This window comes from Ornithodoros turicata, chromosome 1 (assembly GCF_037126465.1).
Source record: "Ornithodoros turicata isolate Travis chromosome 1, ASM3712646v1, whole genome shotgun sequence".
Taxonomy (NCBI): Eukaryota; Metazoa; Arthropoda; class Arachnida; order Ixodida; family Argasidae; genus Ornithodoros; species Ornithodoros turicata.
Genome location: NC_088201.1, coordinates 46,168,405 through 46,187,667, shown reverse-complemented (window position 1 = coordinate 46,187,667; position 19,263 = coordinate 46,168,405). Strand labels below are relative to the sequence as shown.

The window sequence follows — 19,263 nt, the reverse complement described above, 5'->3', positions numbered from 1 at the left end:
GTTTTCCTAATGACAGACGGACGCTAATGCCTCCCAAGGAAATGACACCGCCATTCGCTAAATTATAGACGAAGAGGCCTCAGCTCAAGCTATAGAGGGAAATGGCCCCTACGCGGATTAGAAGGTGTTCGTGTCCGGTCGACTCACTACTGTAGGTTAATGATGCTTTGGCTGATGTCTTTGCAGATTCGGCGGCTATGTGTGTCGCCTATGTTTGTGAACGGAGCACCAGGGAACGGGAGGATAGTGCGTACTAACAGCTTTGCGGTACTCGCAAGAAAATAAAGTCGGGATCATCGTTATTCCGTTCGCCCTTTGATCTGATTGGCCGGCTGAGCTCATGGATACGATTCTGAATAGGATAAAGGAAGGATATAAACTTTTGTGCAAAGTGCAGGCGTATGGGATTGACGCGTAAGACCGTTAAACAATGTTGTGGTAAATGTTATGACTTGTAGCAACCTTGGAGACATTGAGAGCTGACGTTCCCTTAGCCAGTTTCTATCTCCTGTATCAAGCCAGATGTACCCATAAGGAGCGGTGAGATATAAAGAATGACAAAAACAAAACAAAAAACTATTACTGAGGAGTGAGAAAGCATGAAAGCAATCAAGTAAGCTGGGGTGAAAGAACTATGCATGGAGTTCTAGCAAGTGTCAAACTAGTTTATATATCTATCTATATAGTCTTCCATTGATAAAGCACACAGGCTATAATTATAGAGCCACATTAACGCACCTATATAACGCACCTACAGTGAATCCTAACCTTCATGCTCCCACACAGGATCCGTTATTTTTTTTTATTAATGTGCCATCGTTTTTCTTTTCTCAGGAATCTCAAAGAGCGCGCGACATCGCGAAAACCTTTCTTCCTGCGCCTCCGCGCAGCTCTGCCATGCTGCCACCAGTCGAAGACATCACACAGCAGAAGAGCAGGAAACAAAAGCATGCGACGGATGAGTGTAAGTGACAGAGGTTCCTTTTGTGCGGGTATATAAAGCTCGGTTTTGTCGGCATCGCACCGGCGAGGAGAGAGGGCGAGGCTGGACATCCGGAAGAGGTAATGAAGAACGCATGCGCGCACGGCATCAGAGAACAATGGCAAGCAGTCGCTTTTCTTCCTGGGCGAAGGACACGAATTAAACGATCAATCAGGGTTTAGCGGCTGTCAGGCGCAGCCCTACAGACATACCAGTAGGGCAAGAGCCGTAGAAAAGGGGGCCTGTTTTTGCGACAGATTCGACCGAGTATCGTCGCCGCAAATAAGGTTAATTGAGACGTGTGGGTGTAAAACGTGGAATAATTGACGTCAACATAGTCTTTCTGTAACGGGATATGCAGATGGTTGCCGATAAAGAAACCCAGAGCTACTGGGTTCGCCTTCCATTTACGGAATAGCCGAGGCCAACACGGCGGAAAGCCACAAAGGATGCAGATATTCCATGTAATATGTCTGCACTGGTACGCGGATCGTTCACGGTAATTATGTCATGTTTCGAAAGCTGACGACTGAGAGATGACGGTTATTGTGTGTCTCGTTCGAGTTCCACGTAATGCACGTACTGATGATGTCTTGGAAGTTTTTTTTTTTTTTTTTAAGTAGTGTTACGTATAGATGTAACTGTAGCTCAAATTAGACTGATATAGCTTAAACAGAAACTGGATTAGACTATGATCAACTGAAACAGGAAACTTATATAAAGACGGACATGAATGTAGTTTCCAAATACGAAGTCACAATCGCACTTATTCCACTTAGATATTGTTTACCTAGTGTTTACCTAGGTTTCCCTACTTCCAGGTGGAAAAGTACACTGTATCTCACACAAGAATGCTTTCTCTGCATTTCAGTAATAAAATCTGTGACAAAAATTTACTCGTCAACCGTCACGCATGCTGCGCAACGGATCTCAAAGATATGAACTTTTACTGAGCCTGTGATATTAATGATGTTATTGCTGAGAGCGACAGCATCACTGCAAGTAAGTACGGTACCATGACGCAACCAACGTTACGCCGGGTGCACGAGGAATCGCTTGTCATTTCCGCACATCGTCCAGTACAGTATGTCATACAACAACTTTTCGCACGTAACTGTACACTATGTGTGCCATTGAGAGTGCCCGGACGGATTAACTTTACACTCCAGCGTACGGTACTACGGCAGTCATTCGTAAAACATAAAAAGAAAAACTGGAATTGAGGTTATAAGATTGAGAAACTGGAATTGAGCAAAACCTCAGTTCAAATGAGACATGGCTAGAGACGATTTAGTAAAATATCAGCTGATGCTGCCACCAAGTAACACTGTCCAGCAGTACATAACGAAACTGGAAGCACGTAATAATATCCAGTAGCCTATACAGATGCGTCCAGACACTGAACTACCAAGTGAAAGGCACTTGAGAAAACTTTATGACATTAATTGCCCCCCCCCCCCCCCTAGTCTCCTCTGACCTTCTACGGTACCAGCAAGTAAACCCATGTTATGTGTTGATAGTTCATCACCCCGTTCGTCCGATTCACGCAGTTCCCTGTCTATGACGTAGCACCTCGTACACCAAAATAATATAGATAAAGACGTTCACATAATCGCTACCCTCAGCCCCACCTGGCTCGAAACCAGCTGGACTAGGCTCTTTCGCTGCCAAGGTAAATACACCGTCTACACCGCGTTATAAGTTTTGTGTTGGCTGGAAGCAGGATACGCTTCCATTCTCACCTCTTTCCGACCTCTTTCCGGACGCTGGAATGACCGCATAAAGGAAAAACAGACTACAGTGACCGCACTAGAAAAACAAACAAAAAGTTTACACTATAAGCGTCGCCCTGTGCCGTATATAGTTCGTGTGCAACCTCATACAGTGTGTCCCAGAAAATGTGTCATTGAATTTTAATAAAAAAAACTACGCCACATAGAATCATGCGGTCAACGGCATTTATTCTTACTAGATTTTTGCCAACTCCTGATGTGCATGTCACGTAACCTAAGTTTAACTATGTAAATTTTTGCGAACTAAACTCGGAAATTTGCCAAGTAAATGTCACTTTTTTACCCCGCCAATGTGAAGAGCGTGTCGAATTTACTCAAATTACTGATAATTGACAGGAATATTGAGGAGCTATCGTATCGGAAAAAATAGCCGAAAATCGTGCTCTACGGGGATTGCAGAGGATAGCGCGCAACGGATTTTTCAGCGAAATAATTGTCAGTCCGACGAGAGGAGGTTGGAAACCCAGCCCACACCGGCATGGTAGAAAGAGATAACACAGACATAGCTTATCGCGTCCGGCTTCGGCTGGGACCATACCTTCCCTCTCCCAATTTCATGAACTGTCACTTTTTCTACTATCACTCTGTGGGCTGGGTTTCAAACCTTCTGTCGTCGCACTGACAACGATTGCGCTCAAAAAGCCCTCGCGCGTTACACTCAAGTGCCCCGAGAAGCATGATGTTCGGCTATTTTTCCCGATGGGATAGATCCTGAACATCACTGTCAATTATCATGAATTTGAGTAAATTCGGCACGCTCTTCATGTTAGTGGGGTAAAAAAGTGACCTTTACTTGGCAAATTTCTGAGTTCACTTCGCAAATATTTACATAATTAAACTTAAGTTACATGACATGCACACCAGGAGGTGGCAAAAACCTAGTAAGAACAAATGTCGTTGACTGCATGGTTCTAGGTGGCATAGTCTTTTTATTAGAATTCAATGACACGTTTTCTGGGGCACCCTGTGTATCAATTGTCTTGTTCGAGCTTCGCAAAAACCTTTTCCTAGAAAACAATCGGCCATGCGAAGCATTCCGAGAACCGTTGCGATTCATTTCACGAACTGTCTTCAAGCTACTTTCAATCAAAAAGTGCAACTGCGTCCCTCAATCAGATCTAAAGAACAGTAGCGACTGGCGAAAGGCGACATAAAGGCTACAAATCCCGCGGCTGCCAACAATGCACATCTCACGCAGGCCAGCTACTTGCACAACTACTTGCACCACTCCAGCATAAACACCTCCATCATCTATCTGTCAAACGCCGTCTTTTTGACAATTCGCTCAAATGTTCGGCAACAGAAGAAGGAAAATGTGCTAGCCTTTTTTTTTCTTCTTTCATCCACATCCTCGAAAGAAAACACCATGCTGCCAGTACTATACTACTACACAAACACCGACGTTGGATCAGCAGACAATCTGAGCGCAACTCACATACATCATCCATTGTTTCGGCCTGTTGTGGTAGCAGCGACCTATATTGCTAGCAGGATGAATCCACCCAAGACACACACACATTATGCGATACGCGCAAGGGCATCATCAGTTCGTATTGTCCATTCAGCTTGAAACCTGACTGACAGCCGTCGTTTGCCGGGGAGAAGCTTTATCCGACTACGCGAAAGTTCATACGCCTATCGTATAGCGAGCAATTCTCTCGGAGGATGAAATCTTTAGTCGAGATTATGACAATTTCTGAATGCAAAACGAACTTATCGGGCAGTCTGCACCAGTAGCCTGTCAAGGGTTGTCAGGTTGTAACCCCAATTAACGAGAGACAGTTACGAGCACGTTATTTCTTCTTCTGCTGTCTGTGCCTAAGGCATATGAAAACTCGAAAAAAATACCGAGCGTTACTACGACCCTGACATGTGACACGTTTTCCTCTTTTTCCCGCCTCGCATTGCAACAACCAAAATCTGCGGAGGTAACGGTGCTGTTTCTGTGGAGAAAACTCGGAATTTATTTCCGTGTGCTGCGATTATTATTCCTAAAGGACGACAATATCTAAAACTCACTTTCGTTTATAGCTGTCGCATAACATCGTATAGAATAAGATGTTTCGAAACTTTTCGAACGGAGAAATATTCGTCCGACGTGGTTGCGACTTCAACTGCCAATTATTTTACAAATGCGTTGCATCAACTGTATCGGACACACAGCGTAGCACCGGATACAATTTAGTTTCTCGGCTTGCCGACCTAGTGCTTTTTCAAATTGGAGCAGCCTAACGCTGAACGAGATCCTGCTTATCCATCGCAGCACGTCTTGGAGTCACAAATAACGCAACTTGAACGACGTCCATCGGAAGAAAAGAAGCTTAACTGCAACAGGGAAACACAAGACAGACGCCGCTGAGGTCGGCGTAACAGCCGTGCGTTTAACCTTCGAAGAATACACACACCAGTGTGACTACAACCAAGGCGCAATTCAAAAACGGACTACAACGACCCGTTTTGCACCAAGGATGCTCGCCAGGTAAAGCCCTTCACGTTGCTCTCCTTTTCAAGCGCTTTGAGACTGTCCATTCCGCGGAGTAGGTCTTAGGAAAACCAGTAACCTGGAACAGATGTCACCGAGAACGGGGTCCTATATAACAGGAAAGAATTGTTGTGTTCTTGTTGCTCGTAGGTTTAGTTTTAAATACTACTTATACGCTATTAAATGAATTTAGTATCAAATTACTTAGACAAAAAAAAATGCTTAGCTCCCTTTGCACGCCCCCCATTATTGTGCTTTATCTCAAACACTTTTAGGAATTCATCCATCATCTGCGGCGAAAACACACGGAAGTGTTAAGAAACCGAGAAACCGGAAGTATGCACTCTTAGATAGGAAATGGAGCATTATAAATGCTAAATGACTCGCAGCAGAGCAACAAGGTTCGACCAACTAACGCTTTCATCAAGCATTTACCGGGGGGAATATACCAAATGTTCATTTTTTGCCGCACCTGCTTCGCTCACCAACTATAGCGAGTACGTCACGAACAAAAAACGTTGTTCTGTCAATTATTATGAACAGGAAGACATTTCTAAAGCAAACTGACACTTGGAAGTCCATCGACGCACGGCAAGAAGAAAGTATAGGGACGGCTATCCGAGACACAGCGATCGGGTCGCATTGTTCATTCAGCTCGAAACCTGATTGACACACGTCGTGTCGGCTCAATGTCCCTGAATGCCGGTTGACGCAGCACTGAATCTTGCAGTGACAGAACGCAGCTGGTTTTCCGCGAATTGTGCTGCCGTGATGAAATTACGAGATCCGTCAGTTTTTTTTTAAGGCGCTTGCGAACTCTTGTTACTCGAGAAATAAAGGGAGAGGTTTTTTGTTAAGCAGCATGCTCTGACATTCTACGGTCGCTTACTTGACGCTAAAATGATACGACCGTATTACGCGGAAGCTGAAAGGGAAAATGAGAAAAACACGCGTTTCAAGGAACAAATGTCGGGACTTTGCGGTGACAAGTAAGTTTCATACAGTCAAATGATTTTTTGTTTCTTTTGTATTCAGACGTTGAGCGAGTTCCAGTTCAAGAAGCGAGCGAACTACACATTCGAGATGTTGCACTGAAGCAGAAGCCCCAGGTCGGGGAGGCGCCGAGCAGAGGCTGTTTTTCTTCTATACTGTGCTGCCCGGTTAGCTAAGTCAAGAATGGCTCTACTAGGCTGTTACTTTTTTTTTTTTCGCTCTTCTTTTTTTTTTTTTTCTGTTCATCAACGTCGTTGCGACAGCCCTCTCACGCTTTCACTACAACCCCGTCGCACACTATATTACGTCAGAACCACCGCACTTTATAAGAACAGAACTTCGCCACATAACACGCTCCTAGCCAACTATCATCCCGAATGACATTGTTCTCTCGCCTGGTTGGTTGAGAACGGGAGGAGTACGCCTTCATGTGACATTTGTGCAGTTATGTTGATTGTCACAAAAAGGCGTACGCCCCGCGTGCGGATCGTGCTGTGCGGTGACGTTTAGACCAAGAACCCGGAGGCAAGAGATACTTGCGTCAACGTTCTTGATTTGTGCTAGACGTCCTCCTGTGCTACCCTTAATGTAAGTGGGCCCATCAGGATAAGCAGAATGTTGAAATAACAAAGTGTGTGAATTGTACGAAACACTTGCACTCTACTGAGGTCAAATAAAGCGCAAGCCGTCCGCACACACACGCACACAGTCTTTTTCTTTTGTTTTTTCACCTAAAACCGCAGCATTCAAGTCGTACTACCACGTCGATACTACATGTCGATACTAGCACGTCGAGTCCCGCATATAAATACACTAACGCGTCATCACTCATTCACAAGGCCAAAGCTGGACGCGCACCTAAAGCCAGTGATGTATCCCAGGAAATGTGACTAATTCATCATCTGTGACTCAGCCTAAAGATCACACGCGTAGGACCTTCTAGGAAACAGAACTTTTTCTTTTTTGGTAAACATTGGGCCTGGCGTGATTCAACGGGGCGCAACGCTGTCAATCGATAAACGGTGTCAAATGACCGAGTAGACAGTCCTCCAAGACGTCGCAAACGCGAGCTCTCCTGCCCGCAGAGAGATATGGAGGAGAAACCGAAACCGACAGTAGTACCGCGAGTGACTGACGGATGGCGCCACCTCGAAAGGGAAGCAGCGCTTTGCCGAAATCTGGGGACGAAAGTACCTCTGCATGGGGCGAACGGGCGAAAATAGTAGGAAGTGTCAGGTTCGTGCTTTCAGACTCTTGACAAATTTGAACGGTTCAAAAAGGCATATACAAGAGAAACGCGGCTTCTCCTGAAACGTTTCTTTCGTTGAGCATAAAAGGATTATGCGAGCGAGCTGGTGTAAATTTGACGTAATACACAGCACAAGACTCATCTTCCCTAGTCTTTCCTGTGATGTACATTTGGTTATTCAACCTCTTGTCTTCACCCCAAACTCAAGGATATGTTGCCCACGTCAAGTTTCTTTCATATCGTGCTCACTGTTAACGTTGCAAATGTAGCGCAATGGACGATGTAATCACGGTACAGACATCTTGTGTGTGTGTACACCTTGTCAGTAGCCACGTCATTGTAGTATACCATGATAAAAACGCTCAAGCACCTACACACCCTGTGAGAACGCTATGCAATGCATTGTCACACTATAGGATAGAATCACTGGGCGTAAAGATGGGATGCGACAGAAAACAAATGTTTACATCCAGCGACTACGTTAACCTGTTCCTTCTCGTTCGCTGACATCCCTGTTCCCGCCCCGCTCTTCCCTAGACGGTTTATGCGATGGAGGGGTTAACTTCGCGGGAAACTTCTAGGGAATTTCCACCAACAGCACGTGACAACAACGCCATGTGAGTTGCACGCCTCAAGACTGAATGGCGCGTAGCCCGGACTAAAAATTACGAGCAAAAGGCATACGTCTTTCGCCGCATGACTCTCTGCTAGACGAGACCGTGACAGGAGACACCTGCGACTGCCAACGGCATGATTTAATGCTCTACCTATATGTTGAGCACTGTGTTCTCTGAATATCAATCACATAACGGCGTCATGCAGCTTGCATTCGCAAAGCGCACAAAACAAATGCATCCGTACAATGTTTACGAGCTGCAACGTTGCCGTCCCAGCTCGTAACACACATGCAACTATCACAGTTTCCGTGGAAATACAACAATATACATGCATGCATCGAGGAGGATTGTGTGGGCACCGCAAACACACGCTAGGTGAGTGTACGATGCCGTGTATCAAAACAGTGAAACAACACTAAGTCACGCCCAAGACGATCAACGTTTTGAGGAAAGTACATCATCCCTAAGAAGCAGACGGATTAACAATGCCCTACTTTCCAAATGAATTGATATCTCTCAAGGAACTGCCCTCGGGTTTTTTCCTCGTCGCCACTCTTTCACTACAGGGGGATATCGCTGGTCAGTGACACTGCCGTCAAACAGGAATGTGCACCAGGACGACAGTCAATCTCGGTGGACGTTCTTGTTTTAACGGCGGATAAAAGTAAAAGAAAGGGCGGTAGGCGACCATACTGTACATACATTTGTGCTTCTTAGCAGCCGCCGCAGCGAGGCCGGCTACAACCGCGTCGACCAGCGACAGTCGACAGCTCGGCCTCGGCGGGGCCTTCCGTGGCCGTCGTCGCGTTGTCGTCGTCGTCACGGCGACGGGTGGCGAAGCAACCGCCACGGCTTCGGCGGACGCCGACCGGATGACCATCCCATCCAGCTTCAAATAATCCGAGCGGAAGCCACCGAAATCCTAAAAACACACGACCACAATGCGGCGACTTTCTCAAAGTCAGTCAGAAAGCGACTTTGAAGCACTTCACTGGGCGAACAGTCTGCCGAAATATTATCGAGTTCTCGAAGCAGGCGATGCAAGGGCTGACGGCGAGCTGCGCAGAACGGCCTCCCTCGATGCCGGGGAGTGACTGAAGGGAGCGATGTGATCGTCTGCGATGCACGAGCTCTCTCACCCCGTCCCTCCTCCAGCGCCTCTCCCTCACAAATAAGTGAAGGAGAGGCCGTCACAAAGCGAGTACCAGACGAGGAGGAAACGCATAAACGTGAGAGAGAGAATGGAGAGGAGGCACAACAACAAGAATCGCCATATTGGAGTCCATCCAAAGAGGCTCCTCTGCTTCGTGACAGACACGCATTCATCAAAGCGATGATGTACAGTTGCGAGAGAGGAGAAAAATCTTGTGAAGTAAAAACAGATCACAAATGGAGCGGGCTGAGAGAGTATAAAGAGAGAGGTGGGGGTCAAAGAGAGAGGGTGAAAAAGAGCGCGCGTCAGGGAGGAGTGGCTTGGCGGCTGGCAGTCGCAAATCAATCTCATTTTTCGTCTCTTTTGTGCTTCGCAACTCATGCGAAGCGCTGGGAAGTGAGGGGGTTGCGAGAAGAGGAGTGGGGAAAGGTGGCGGAGGCACACTCCTGCCGTGGGACGTCCTGAGTTGATGGGGTGGAGAGAACTCGGCACGTAGAAAGTCCGGCAAGCTCCTCCTTCGCGTGAATGTGATGGCGCGTGAAAAGTTTTCCAACCGGAGTTTGCCTTTTTAGCCGCAGGGTAAACACACAGCCAGCAACTTGACGTGTTGCCGCTGATGGTGGTTGGCGAGGTGGATGTGACGAACGTCTACAGTGGCGTGAGACGTACTTTAGTGCCAGTGTGAATGCAGTGAAATATGTACTCCCTGCACGTCATGCCTTTTTTTTTTACCTTCTCGTTACATCACGCTTTGAATATTCTAGAGTACAAGAGCGTTTATGGAACAAACATGGATGATATAAACATCAAGAGGTAATCGCGGTCTCCTTCACTGCTGAATAAAACCATTACCTCACGAATGGAGAAGTTCAACTCCTTATAACAAACTACTGATTAGTTACGATGAGTGATTCTCAATATTTTCATTGCAGGCTCTGAATGAATTATTGAAGGCAACCTCCAGCAGGCTTTCCACAACATCTTCATCGCCGATCGTATCACCCAATAGAAATACCGCAGATAAATTTTACCGCGACATTGCTTTCATGAACGTTCCCAAGTCAATATTTGCCAGTCCACCGTGTAGAAGGCAAACGAAAAGCAGAAGTTTCGCGATGTTTTTTTAATATATATTTTTAAAATCACTATTATTATGGCATTCGCATGCAGTCAGTTTCTTTCCTTCTTTCTTTTTTGTCACCATTTAAATAACCAATATTCAAGGGAAATACAGCGTTCCAGTGTCCACGTGGTGCTCGAGCTGCCCCTGAGTTGGAATCATTGTTCGTGAAATCCATGATTACCTATATAACTATGCACGCTCTTCACGGAATGTCACTTTTCAGCAGCATCAGAGAAACAGTGAAAGACGCAAAACACACACCCACACACAAAAGAGATAAACGTCACACAGATTATTACCCATCTTTCGCAACACTTATTGCCTTATAATTTTGAGAGATGACCCACTGCCTCGGCGATCACAGAGGAAACTGTCCATTCCTGTGAGTCCCTTTCGGACACACACTGCGAAGGTCTTCATTAAACCTGGAATAACTTTTCTTGTTCCTATGCATCTCCTTTGAAAAAAGAGAGAGAGAAAAAAGAAAAAAAAAAGCCTTAGGAGAAAAGAACTGATGTATCACACGATTCGGTTTTGCTTCAAAGACACGAGGCTCGCGTAAATAAATGTTGGCAGGCTACACGGATATGAATCACACATAGGTTGCGGCGAGCATAGAGACGGTCAAGGACAAGGGGGCCATTTATCCTACTGAAACGACATGTTTGCGCAATAATACAAGGTTTGATAGGTCGGCGTTGAAGGGAATCGTCACTAATTCATCAGAGTGCCAAGAAAAAAAAAAAAAAAACACTTATCATGGACCGACTCGTCATAGACATCGAACGCAGCACGGGGGCAATGATGCCCTCCGATAATCGCTGTATACGCACGGGTGGCGCGCACTACACGTGTCAGACTGACCACGAAAACAGGAAATCCTGAAAATATGCGATCCGTCCCTTAATAAGCTTAATAAATACGTGACTATAAATGTCTGCGCGAACTTACTTCTCGGCTACATGTGCACCCGCCAGGAAGGACGCCTGTATAAGTGTGTTTTCGTTGGTGGAGTACCACGAGTGATAATTTCGAATGGCCGCCAGCTAGGTACGTATGCGAAGTGGTAGAAAAACCCTCCACAGAATTACTGGGTTTCGTTTCTCTAATGGAATGGATGCAAAAAAAGATAAGAACCGGTCTCCTCTAGACATTCTTAATAGCTTATCGAGTGATTTTCATGAGAAGGTGGAAGACTTTCAAAATGAGCGTCAAATGAGAGATTTATAGGCGTGTTCAACTTAAGAGGGAAAAGAAACCAGAGTCCGTCATCTATATACATACGCCGTTGGAGATAAGGAGACGCAATAGCGCGCCAGGAGAAACACTGCAGCGCCACCACGGAGCGTAGTGCGGCGTAGTGTCATGTGGCCAGTCTTAACAGCCAATACGGAAGCAGAGTGAGTTATGATGGGTTACATTTGTGTCGCGGAGGAGCCAGCGTGACCTCTCTGTGCCCGCCACCCTACCTGCGGCGCAGTAACATTTTGAGAGCTGATGGACTAGATTTCTTTCGTAGGTTGAACACGACTATAGTTTTGGCGAACAGGTGCCAGGGTTGCTTCGAAATTATTCCGTTTGTCAAAATGTGTTCCCTCAATTCTGACGACACACATTAAGCGATGCATTCCAATTTCAAAGCCGTTTAAAGGGGCACTAAAGTGCAGAGATTACTCATCGCAGAATTAAAAGTGCCCTTACCTTGACACCAACACAAAAGGAACGAGATTCATCCCTTGTGTCGTTTGGGATTTATGAAGGAGAGAAACCGAAATTCAAAGCTTTCCCTCCCCTTCTCCTCCTCGGGATGTCCGAAAATGCGAAGATGCCTTGGATTGGTCTCCTTAAACCTCCTGGGGTTGCGACACTTCGCCCCAAGTTATCCGAGATAAACGTAAACAAACAACTATATCTGCAGCCATGTGGACCTGCATTCGAAGCTTTACAACAAAGGAGGCATAGAAACCGGCACTGCGGATATACCGAAACTAATCCAAGTTCTGACTATCACTACAGGCGTCTCCGCCAGTCAGGCAGCGCGGGAGAGGTCACGTGCTTACGAGTACCAATGGGAATGGTAGCCGTATAAGCACGCTGTCTTCGGACTCCTCTGATGTTATAGAGTCAGGCGCTTACGTGTATTCGAGGTTTCGTATCTCGCCAAGTACGACACATAGAAAAATATATTTTTTCCTCTCTCAATAGTATGGCGTTTAGTACAATGCGTACACGATGTAATGAACCAGATATATCAAAGCGCCACAACCACCCCTTTAAGAAGCGGTGTCTCTCACATGTATGTGTGCTCGAGTTCGCTAATACTAAAGCTGTATTACTAGTACTAGTACTTCTATTACCAGTACTTTCCAGCTATATTTCGACATTGCATCGTAAAGTACAGGAATGTACTTAGAATGTACTGTCCTATGATGTAACCAATGCTTCAACTCTCGATGCTTGTGTGTAATTGTAGTGCTTGGTTATTGTATTAGATGATTGTACTAGATATGATTGTATTGATGATTGTATTAGATGAAAGGGTAATAGCTCTAGTTTACTCTACTGCGCAACCTACCTAGCATTTAACGCAGTTCTTTTCTGAGTATCGTATTTTTCTACTTTTCTTTACTTTATGCAGTTGGTATCCCTGTAGGTTTGTATATAACAATTTTCGCAACCCAATTCTGTTACGACTGTCAATAATGAGGGGTCTCTCCGCGGCTCCCATGTACTTGATGATAATTGTGGCCTACTTAATTGTGTTGTGTGTTAAGGTACATTTGTTCGTTTTTGTACGTTTGCTCGGTACATTTGTACCGAACACCAGGAAGGGAGTGTGTTCACTGCTTTTACTACATATGGCCCTCCCATCAACGTCGCCGCTTGTTATGTGGCGCATATCAAAAATATTGCGCGAATAGTTCCGGGACATTGACATTCCTGAAACAGAACTTCACCGCATAACACGCTGAAGGCTAACCATTGTCATTCCTGATATGTGGAAAGCTCGGAGCATACGCCATTTTTTTTTGTGACACTTGACAACTGCACATAAGTGACACAAAAAATACGTACGCCTCCCGTTTTCAACAAATTAGGAGAGGGAACGATGTCATTCGGGACAGGGTTCGGAACCGAGACTGAACCCGAACCGAAACCCGCTAAAAACCCGTACTTTTCGCTGAACCGGAACTGAACCAGACCAAAATATTTTCTATCTCGCGTTGAAGCGAACCGGAACTGAACTGAAATAAATTGAGGCGGTTACCGCTTCGCGAAGCGGTTCAGACATAATGTGCGTTGGGAGAGATCGGAACTACGACTTACGCAGCGGATTGAGTTGCGTTGCCAAACAAATTCGAAACCGAAACTGAACAAAACAAAACTGCAACCCAAATGCACGAGGCATTTCCTCCTCGCAGCTATTGCGTTCATTCAATTGTGTTAGTTTTGAGGTCGTTCTTTTGGCAGATGTAGGCTTCCTCGAACGCGATTTTTGTCGTCCAGCAACCCCAAGTTTTCATTTCGGGCTGTCAAAATAACGGCCAGTCCATGAGCAGGATGTAACAGGGTGTATACGATGAGTGAACATAGAGTACAGTGTGCTACCGTAACGTTGCACCTGAAACGCAGATCTGTAACACGCAGTGTTGGTGTGAACCATTGCTGTGTCGGCAACAACAACAAAATTACATTTGTGTTGTTTGAGAATCGTAAGGATGTGCTTGCTGTTAACCAATGGCAATCTGCTCAAAATTCGCTTTACTGAACCGGTTGGAACTGATATTTTGCGCTGCTGCGGAGCTGAACCCGAACAGAACCAATATGCTTGAACCCGAACCCGAACCGAAAAAATAACTGTTCCGATTCGGGATGATGGTTGACTATAGATCGTGTTATGTTATGGATCGTGTTATGCGGTGAAGTTCTGTTGCAAGAGTGCACGACATAGCGTCTGAGTATGCAAAGACTGAAAGGAAAATAATTTTTAACTCTTGGTGTCTGAGTTACTTCTATATACAAGATGGTGAAACCATAACCTGCGCTGCACAGGCTACGATGTCAGAATATTCTGTTGGGTACACTGTGGTGGAAACCGAGAGAACGCTGACGGGAGTAGTAACGAACAGGTAATAGGGTTTCAGTGAATCGTTTTCACTCAAACGGTTCGGGAACGGTTTTACCCCCGCCCAACCAGAGGATTTCATCTCGAGTCACCCCACTCTTCTGATTGGCTCTCCGCGATACTGTTCGCTAGCCGTTTGTCTGAAAGCGATTCAAGCGATTCACTACAACTGGCCTTTACCTGTGTTGTGGTTTAGTTTTGCATGCTCATGCTTAACTTCCGTCCTACATGTCATGCGATGGGGAAAAAAAAAGGAAAGAAAACGAGGCAAGTGAATACAAATCGAATACCGATGAAAGAGGCATTGGCGAGCACAACATAGAAGTAATTAAGGGGTGCAGTAAGGTTAAGACAACGGATGTCCAGCCGCACTAGAGCAAGTGGTACGAAGCTTCCTTCGACCAGCTGGACTCTTCAACGTACACAGGCTGTTGAGGAACCTTGCCTCCATACAACCTGCTATCGGTGCGGTCATCAAATTGCTCCTGGATATTGGTGTACACAAAACATTCGAGCGGGACTCTATTATTTTAACCTGTGCGTGCGTGCGCTTGTACAGATATGTACCAGTCAACATCTTCCCATTTTTGTTCCCTTGCCATTCGATCGCGGAAGTGTATGCTTGCCATCTCCTTGTTAGCCGACAAAGAAAACCGTCCCACTATGAACCCTCATGTAATGCAAGACGTCCAAAGCGCAATGGGCTAAGAATTCTCGACCACATTGACGAACACCCCTGTCCATCACCGGGGGTTCGATATAGTGTACCGAAATAGTGTAGCGGTGGTTTCGTACGGTTTCATGGCGAACCGGGGCTTTAAATAGGGGTTAAACGTTATTCGTAAAGAAATGCAAAACGCCAAAAAGTTATATAATGTATCACGCGTATATCTGTGTGGCAAATCCGCAACTCTCTGTTACCGCGAGCGTCTGTGCCGCGGTGTCTTCTGATCACTGATGAACTGACTCAGCAGAGAATAACAATTCGTTGATACAAAACGACACGTAAACCACGGTGGTCCTTTCAGAAATTGAACTCGTATGATATGAAGATACAGGCTCCGAAGCGCTAACTTCTATTTGTAAGCTTCTATCATCACGTTCAAGACGCCTAATAAAAGCAAATAAATCAGCACCACATTCAGCGTGCTTTCAATGAACGACAGCGCCTCCCGAATTTCACGAAACTGACCTCATGGAGAACCTTTCTCCGCCACAAAATCAAACAGACGGAATAAGTCACTAAAAGTAGCGACGCACGAAGCGGCAAACTGAAATGCGGATACCTACGCGCAAATGTCTGTAAAAAAGAGAGAGAAAGAAAGAAAAATCATGAGGGGAAAAAAAAAAGATACACGACAAGTAGCCTCCCAAATCATTTCCTCATTCCGTCAATCCAGTTCTGCCTCTTTACCCCATAATAATAAAAATCCAGAGCGACTCCTTTGGGCCACCGGTGTTCGTCTCCTTCCAAACTCACCAGACGAAACGATCGTCGCAGTCCCATACGTGACACGCACGCGCAACTAAGCCTTTGACCTTCTTCGCCTTGTCTTCGGCCAATCTGGCCTCGCATGCGTCCTGCCACTATACTTCTGTAGCGAGCTGTGCACGACACACAATTCAAAAGGACGCGTCCCCAGTTTGGAAGCCCGTAGTGTAATGAAGGGAAGAGCCCCTCGTTATGATCATCCGTCATGGCATGAATAAGCGGTCCGCTGAAATAGCGGCCGCCTCATCAATTTCATGTCATGTTTTCCCTTATTTAGAGAAAAGGTTCGCCGCGTGGACGCAGGCCCATATTTTACGAAGGAACATTGGCGGAAGAAGGACGGCCGGCGCTTGTGTTTGTACAGAGGACTTCCGTGAGACGCTCATATGGTACACGTTGAGAATACCTTCGGACCTGTATAAATTCTAATCGGCACGCTATTAATTTATGAGCTTATACTGTCGTGTCCAGTGTATGCAGACAACGGCCACCTGCTACTGTGTCGCAGCAGGGCGGCCTTGCGGGTAGGGCGTGCGCAGTTAGAAAGAGGAGGCTGCGACCAATCGTGCCAGCCAGCCAAACTTATAGCCTTATGTCTAAATGAGACACCAGGTAGAACACATGCCGTGGTCTACCATTTATTCCATCATTTAATTATGCTACAAAGCGAACTAACTACAGCTTGGAGTAATAACCTTACTAGGCACCGGAAGAGGTGTCTCACAGTACGATACCGAATACCGATGTACAGCGGACAAACTGACGTTTACCACGCACTTTACCACCAGGTTTATTTGCATATGCAGTTCGGAACAAGCTGTGACGGTGATGTAGCACTCACATGCGTGGGAATATCGGTCTTCCTTCGGATACCCTTCCGATGGGAAGAGCTCAGATATGGACACATCCTGTGGCTGGACCACACTCGTGGGAACTCCACGCTGTCACATGCATCAACTATACCCCCTTAGATTCTTAGTCCAGATGCCACTCCGTTTCTCGCAAAAAGCTGCTGACAAGAACAATAACTGAATATACGTGACAGCCATATTGAAGAGCTTCGCGGGCGAATACGCCATGTTTTCTTATAAGGTAGACAGCGCTGTGGACGCTTCTACCGTTTCACATTTTACTGTGCACAGCTATCGTTACCGCTGGGAGCAGTTTAACCTAACAACGGCTGAAAAACAAAACTGCAGCTCCAACTGGTGGCCTCCTGCGTATAGGGCTCGTATAGTTCTGGTGTCGGTGCACTATATACTTGGCGCGACATGGTATGCGGCTATCTATTGCATCCAATAGGAACAAGCGAAGGGCATGGCTGAAACGTGCCGTTCATAACACGTGGCGTCGTGACGTCATAACGTGCCGTTCTTAGCTTGAACAGGACCATAGATGTCGCCTCTTTGGGTGAGTGCCATCTCCCATGGAGAACAAACAACGGATTTAACATCTGCTAAACACAACGTCGCCATGCCCATTAGAATGCAGCTCACTGAGAACTGTTTCTTTAACCTGGAAGGCTTGATCTGCTATTGTAGCCAAGGCGCCACTGCAGGAAACACTGGGAGAACAGGTACTTATCGCCTGAGCATAGCGCGCAATGTCGACAAGTTACTATGCTGCGTAGCAAGATTTGACTACGTTGGAAATGTGTTATGACTCACTGATCACGACTCTTTCTGTCATACAAGCAAACAGTTCGTAGCCCACGTATTAGAATGCGTCGTGTGCATGAAATATGGAGAAGTTGTCACACCGAGCAATTACTTACTTCCTTACTGTATAGCAAGGAGAATATGGGCAGGACTTATGTCTATTGTTTCATTTCGTTTCTCTACAAAGCTGCTCTGATAGCTCTTCCTTTCTTTTCTTTTCTTTCGCGTGAATTTGATGCAGTCATGAAGTGACTATAAAACGACAAAAGGGGTGTACCTTTACAGCTTACTTAAAGTTGCAGTGGGACACTGTGTTCGTAGAAGTAGTTGCAGAATAAATAAAAGCCATTGCGGTCTCCTCCTTTGTGGGCGAAAATTACGCCTCTAATTAACACCCATCCCATTTTCGAAAACGCCACGTTGATATGCAGCGTACTGCCTGTCAGAGTGATACTACAATAAATAAGATTCGCGTGCTCGTCTACACTGCGAAACTACAGGGGAGGTTTGACGTGGGGAGACAAGGACAACGAGACCTGTGCGAGTGTCAACCCCGGTGTATTGGGGACAACGCGACAGCTATTGACAGCAACAACAATAACTCACTTCCCTGGACATGGACCGTATATGCTCTTCTGCTTGCTTGATTGCTTCCCCTCCTAGCGAGAAGCGGGGTAAGGTGCAGCTCCTTTTCTTTTTTGGAACGCTTTTTTTCTGCCCCTGTTGTTCCACACGAATACAGGTGCAAATATAACGTAAGATACCGAGTTCTGTCGTAACATTAGCGTGGTGCGACACGGCTGACAACACAAAAATTATCCTCTTGGTTGTGTGTCGTCCTTCTATGCGCCCAAGCTCAGACTTCGATCCCCAACCATGGAAAGGTTACCCCGCACGGGAGACAGCTAGCAATAGAAAGAAGTAACCCTCCGTCTTATATGCAGGTGAATGCCTTCACCCGGTCGTAATATGTGAAAACGGCGAACAACTTCCTTTCCGTAATGTTGGTCCGGTGCCACTAGGTGGTCTTTGCGCCAGGTTCGGTGTTCCCACAAACAGATCGAGTAGTGATTTCGTAATCTTAAGCCATGGAATGGGCGTGTCTATAAATAAGGCGCGTCTGTGACAAATGACAAACGTGAAACAAAAGAAAATGCGTGCACATGCGAGGCAGAACCTTCTTGCTGGACAGCGAATGCCCTGCTAATGATTAGGCTAGGGCAGTGGTCATGAAAGTCTCGTTATAACGAACAGGCGTTGATTGATAGGGGTTTATTTCTGTACTCCGATCACAAGAGGGAGGATACACTATACACGTAAGGAACACCAGTATATTCATTTTCCAACAAAAATAAATACAACGCAATATGCCTACCATTTATTCAATTCGATATATTTAATTTTTTTAGTTTTTACTGGTGATCTTCCTTAGATTGCCCTCCTTGATCCACTAGAAGAGATGCAACGATCATAAACGAGCACCCGTGGTTCGTCAACTGTCATTGTTCGCCAAAAATGAACTGGACCGGCTGCACATGGTTCAGGATTCTGAAACTCAAGTAGAGCTCGGCCAGAATCAATGTCAATGCAAACTG

General features: G+C 45.9%; 1 protein-coding gene across 6 annotated transcripts in view; it reads right to left on the bottom strand.

Annotated features, from left to right (window-relative positions):
• LOC135378155 (protein tiptop-like) overlaps positions 1-19,263 on the bottom strand; it is a 480,805-nt gene that overhangs the window by 7,168 nt on the left and 454,374 nt on the right. The window contains exon 1 of one of the 6 annotated variants that reach the window (XM_064611066.1): positions 8,819-9,184. The exons of the other annotated variants lie outside the window; for them this stretch is intronic. Within the exon in view, the coding sequence (XP_064467136.1) occupies positions 8,819-8,996 (178 nt within the window). The 5' untranslated portion in view covers positions 8,997-9,184. Of the gene's footprint in view, positions 1-8,818; positions 9,185-19,263 lie in introns of those variants that run through there. 6 annotated transcript variants of the gene reach the window in all.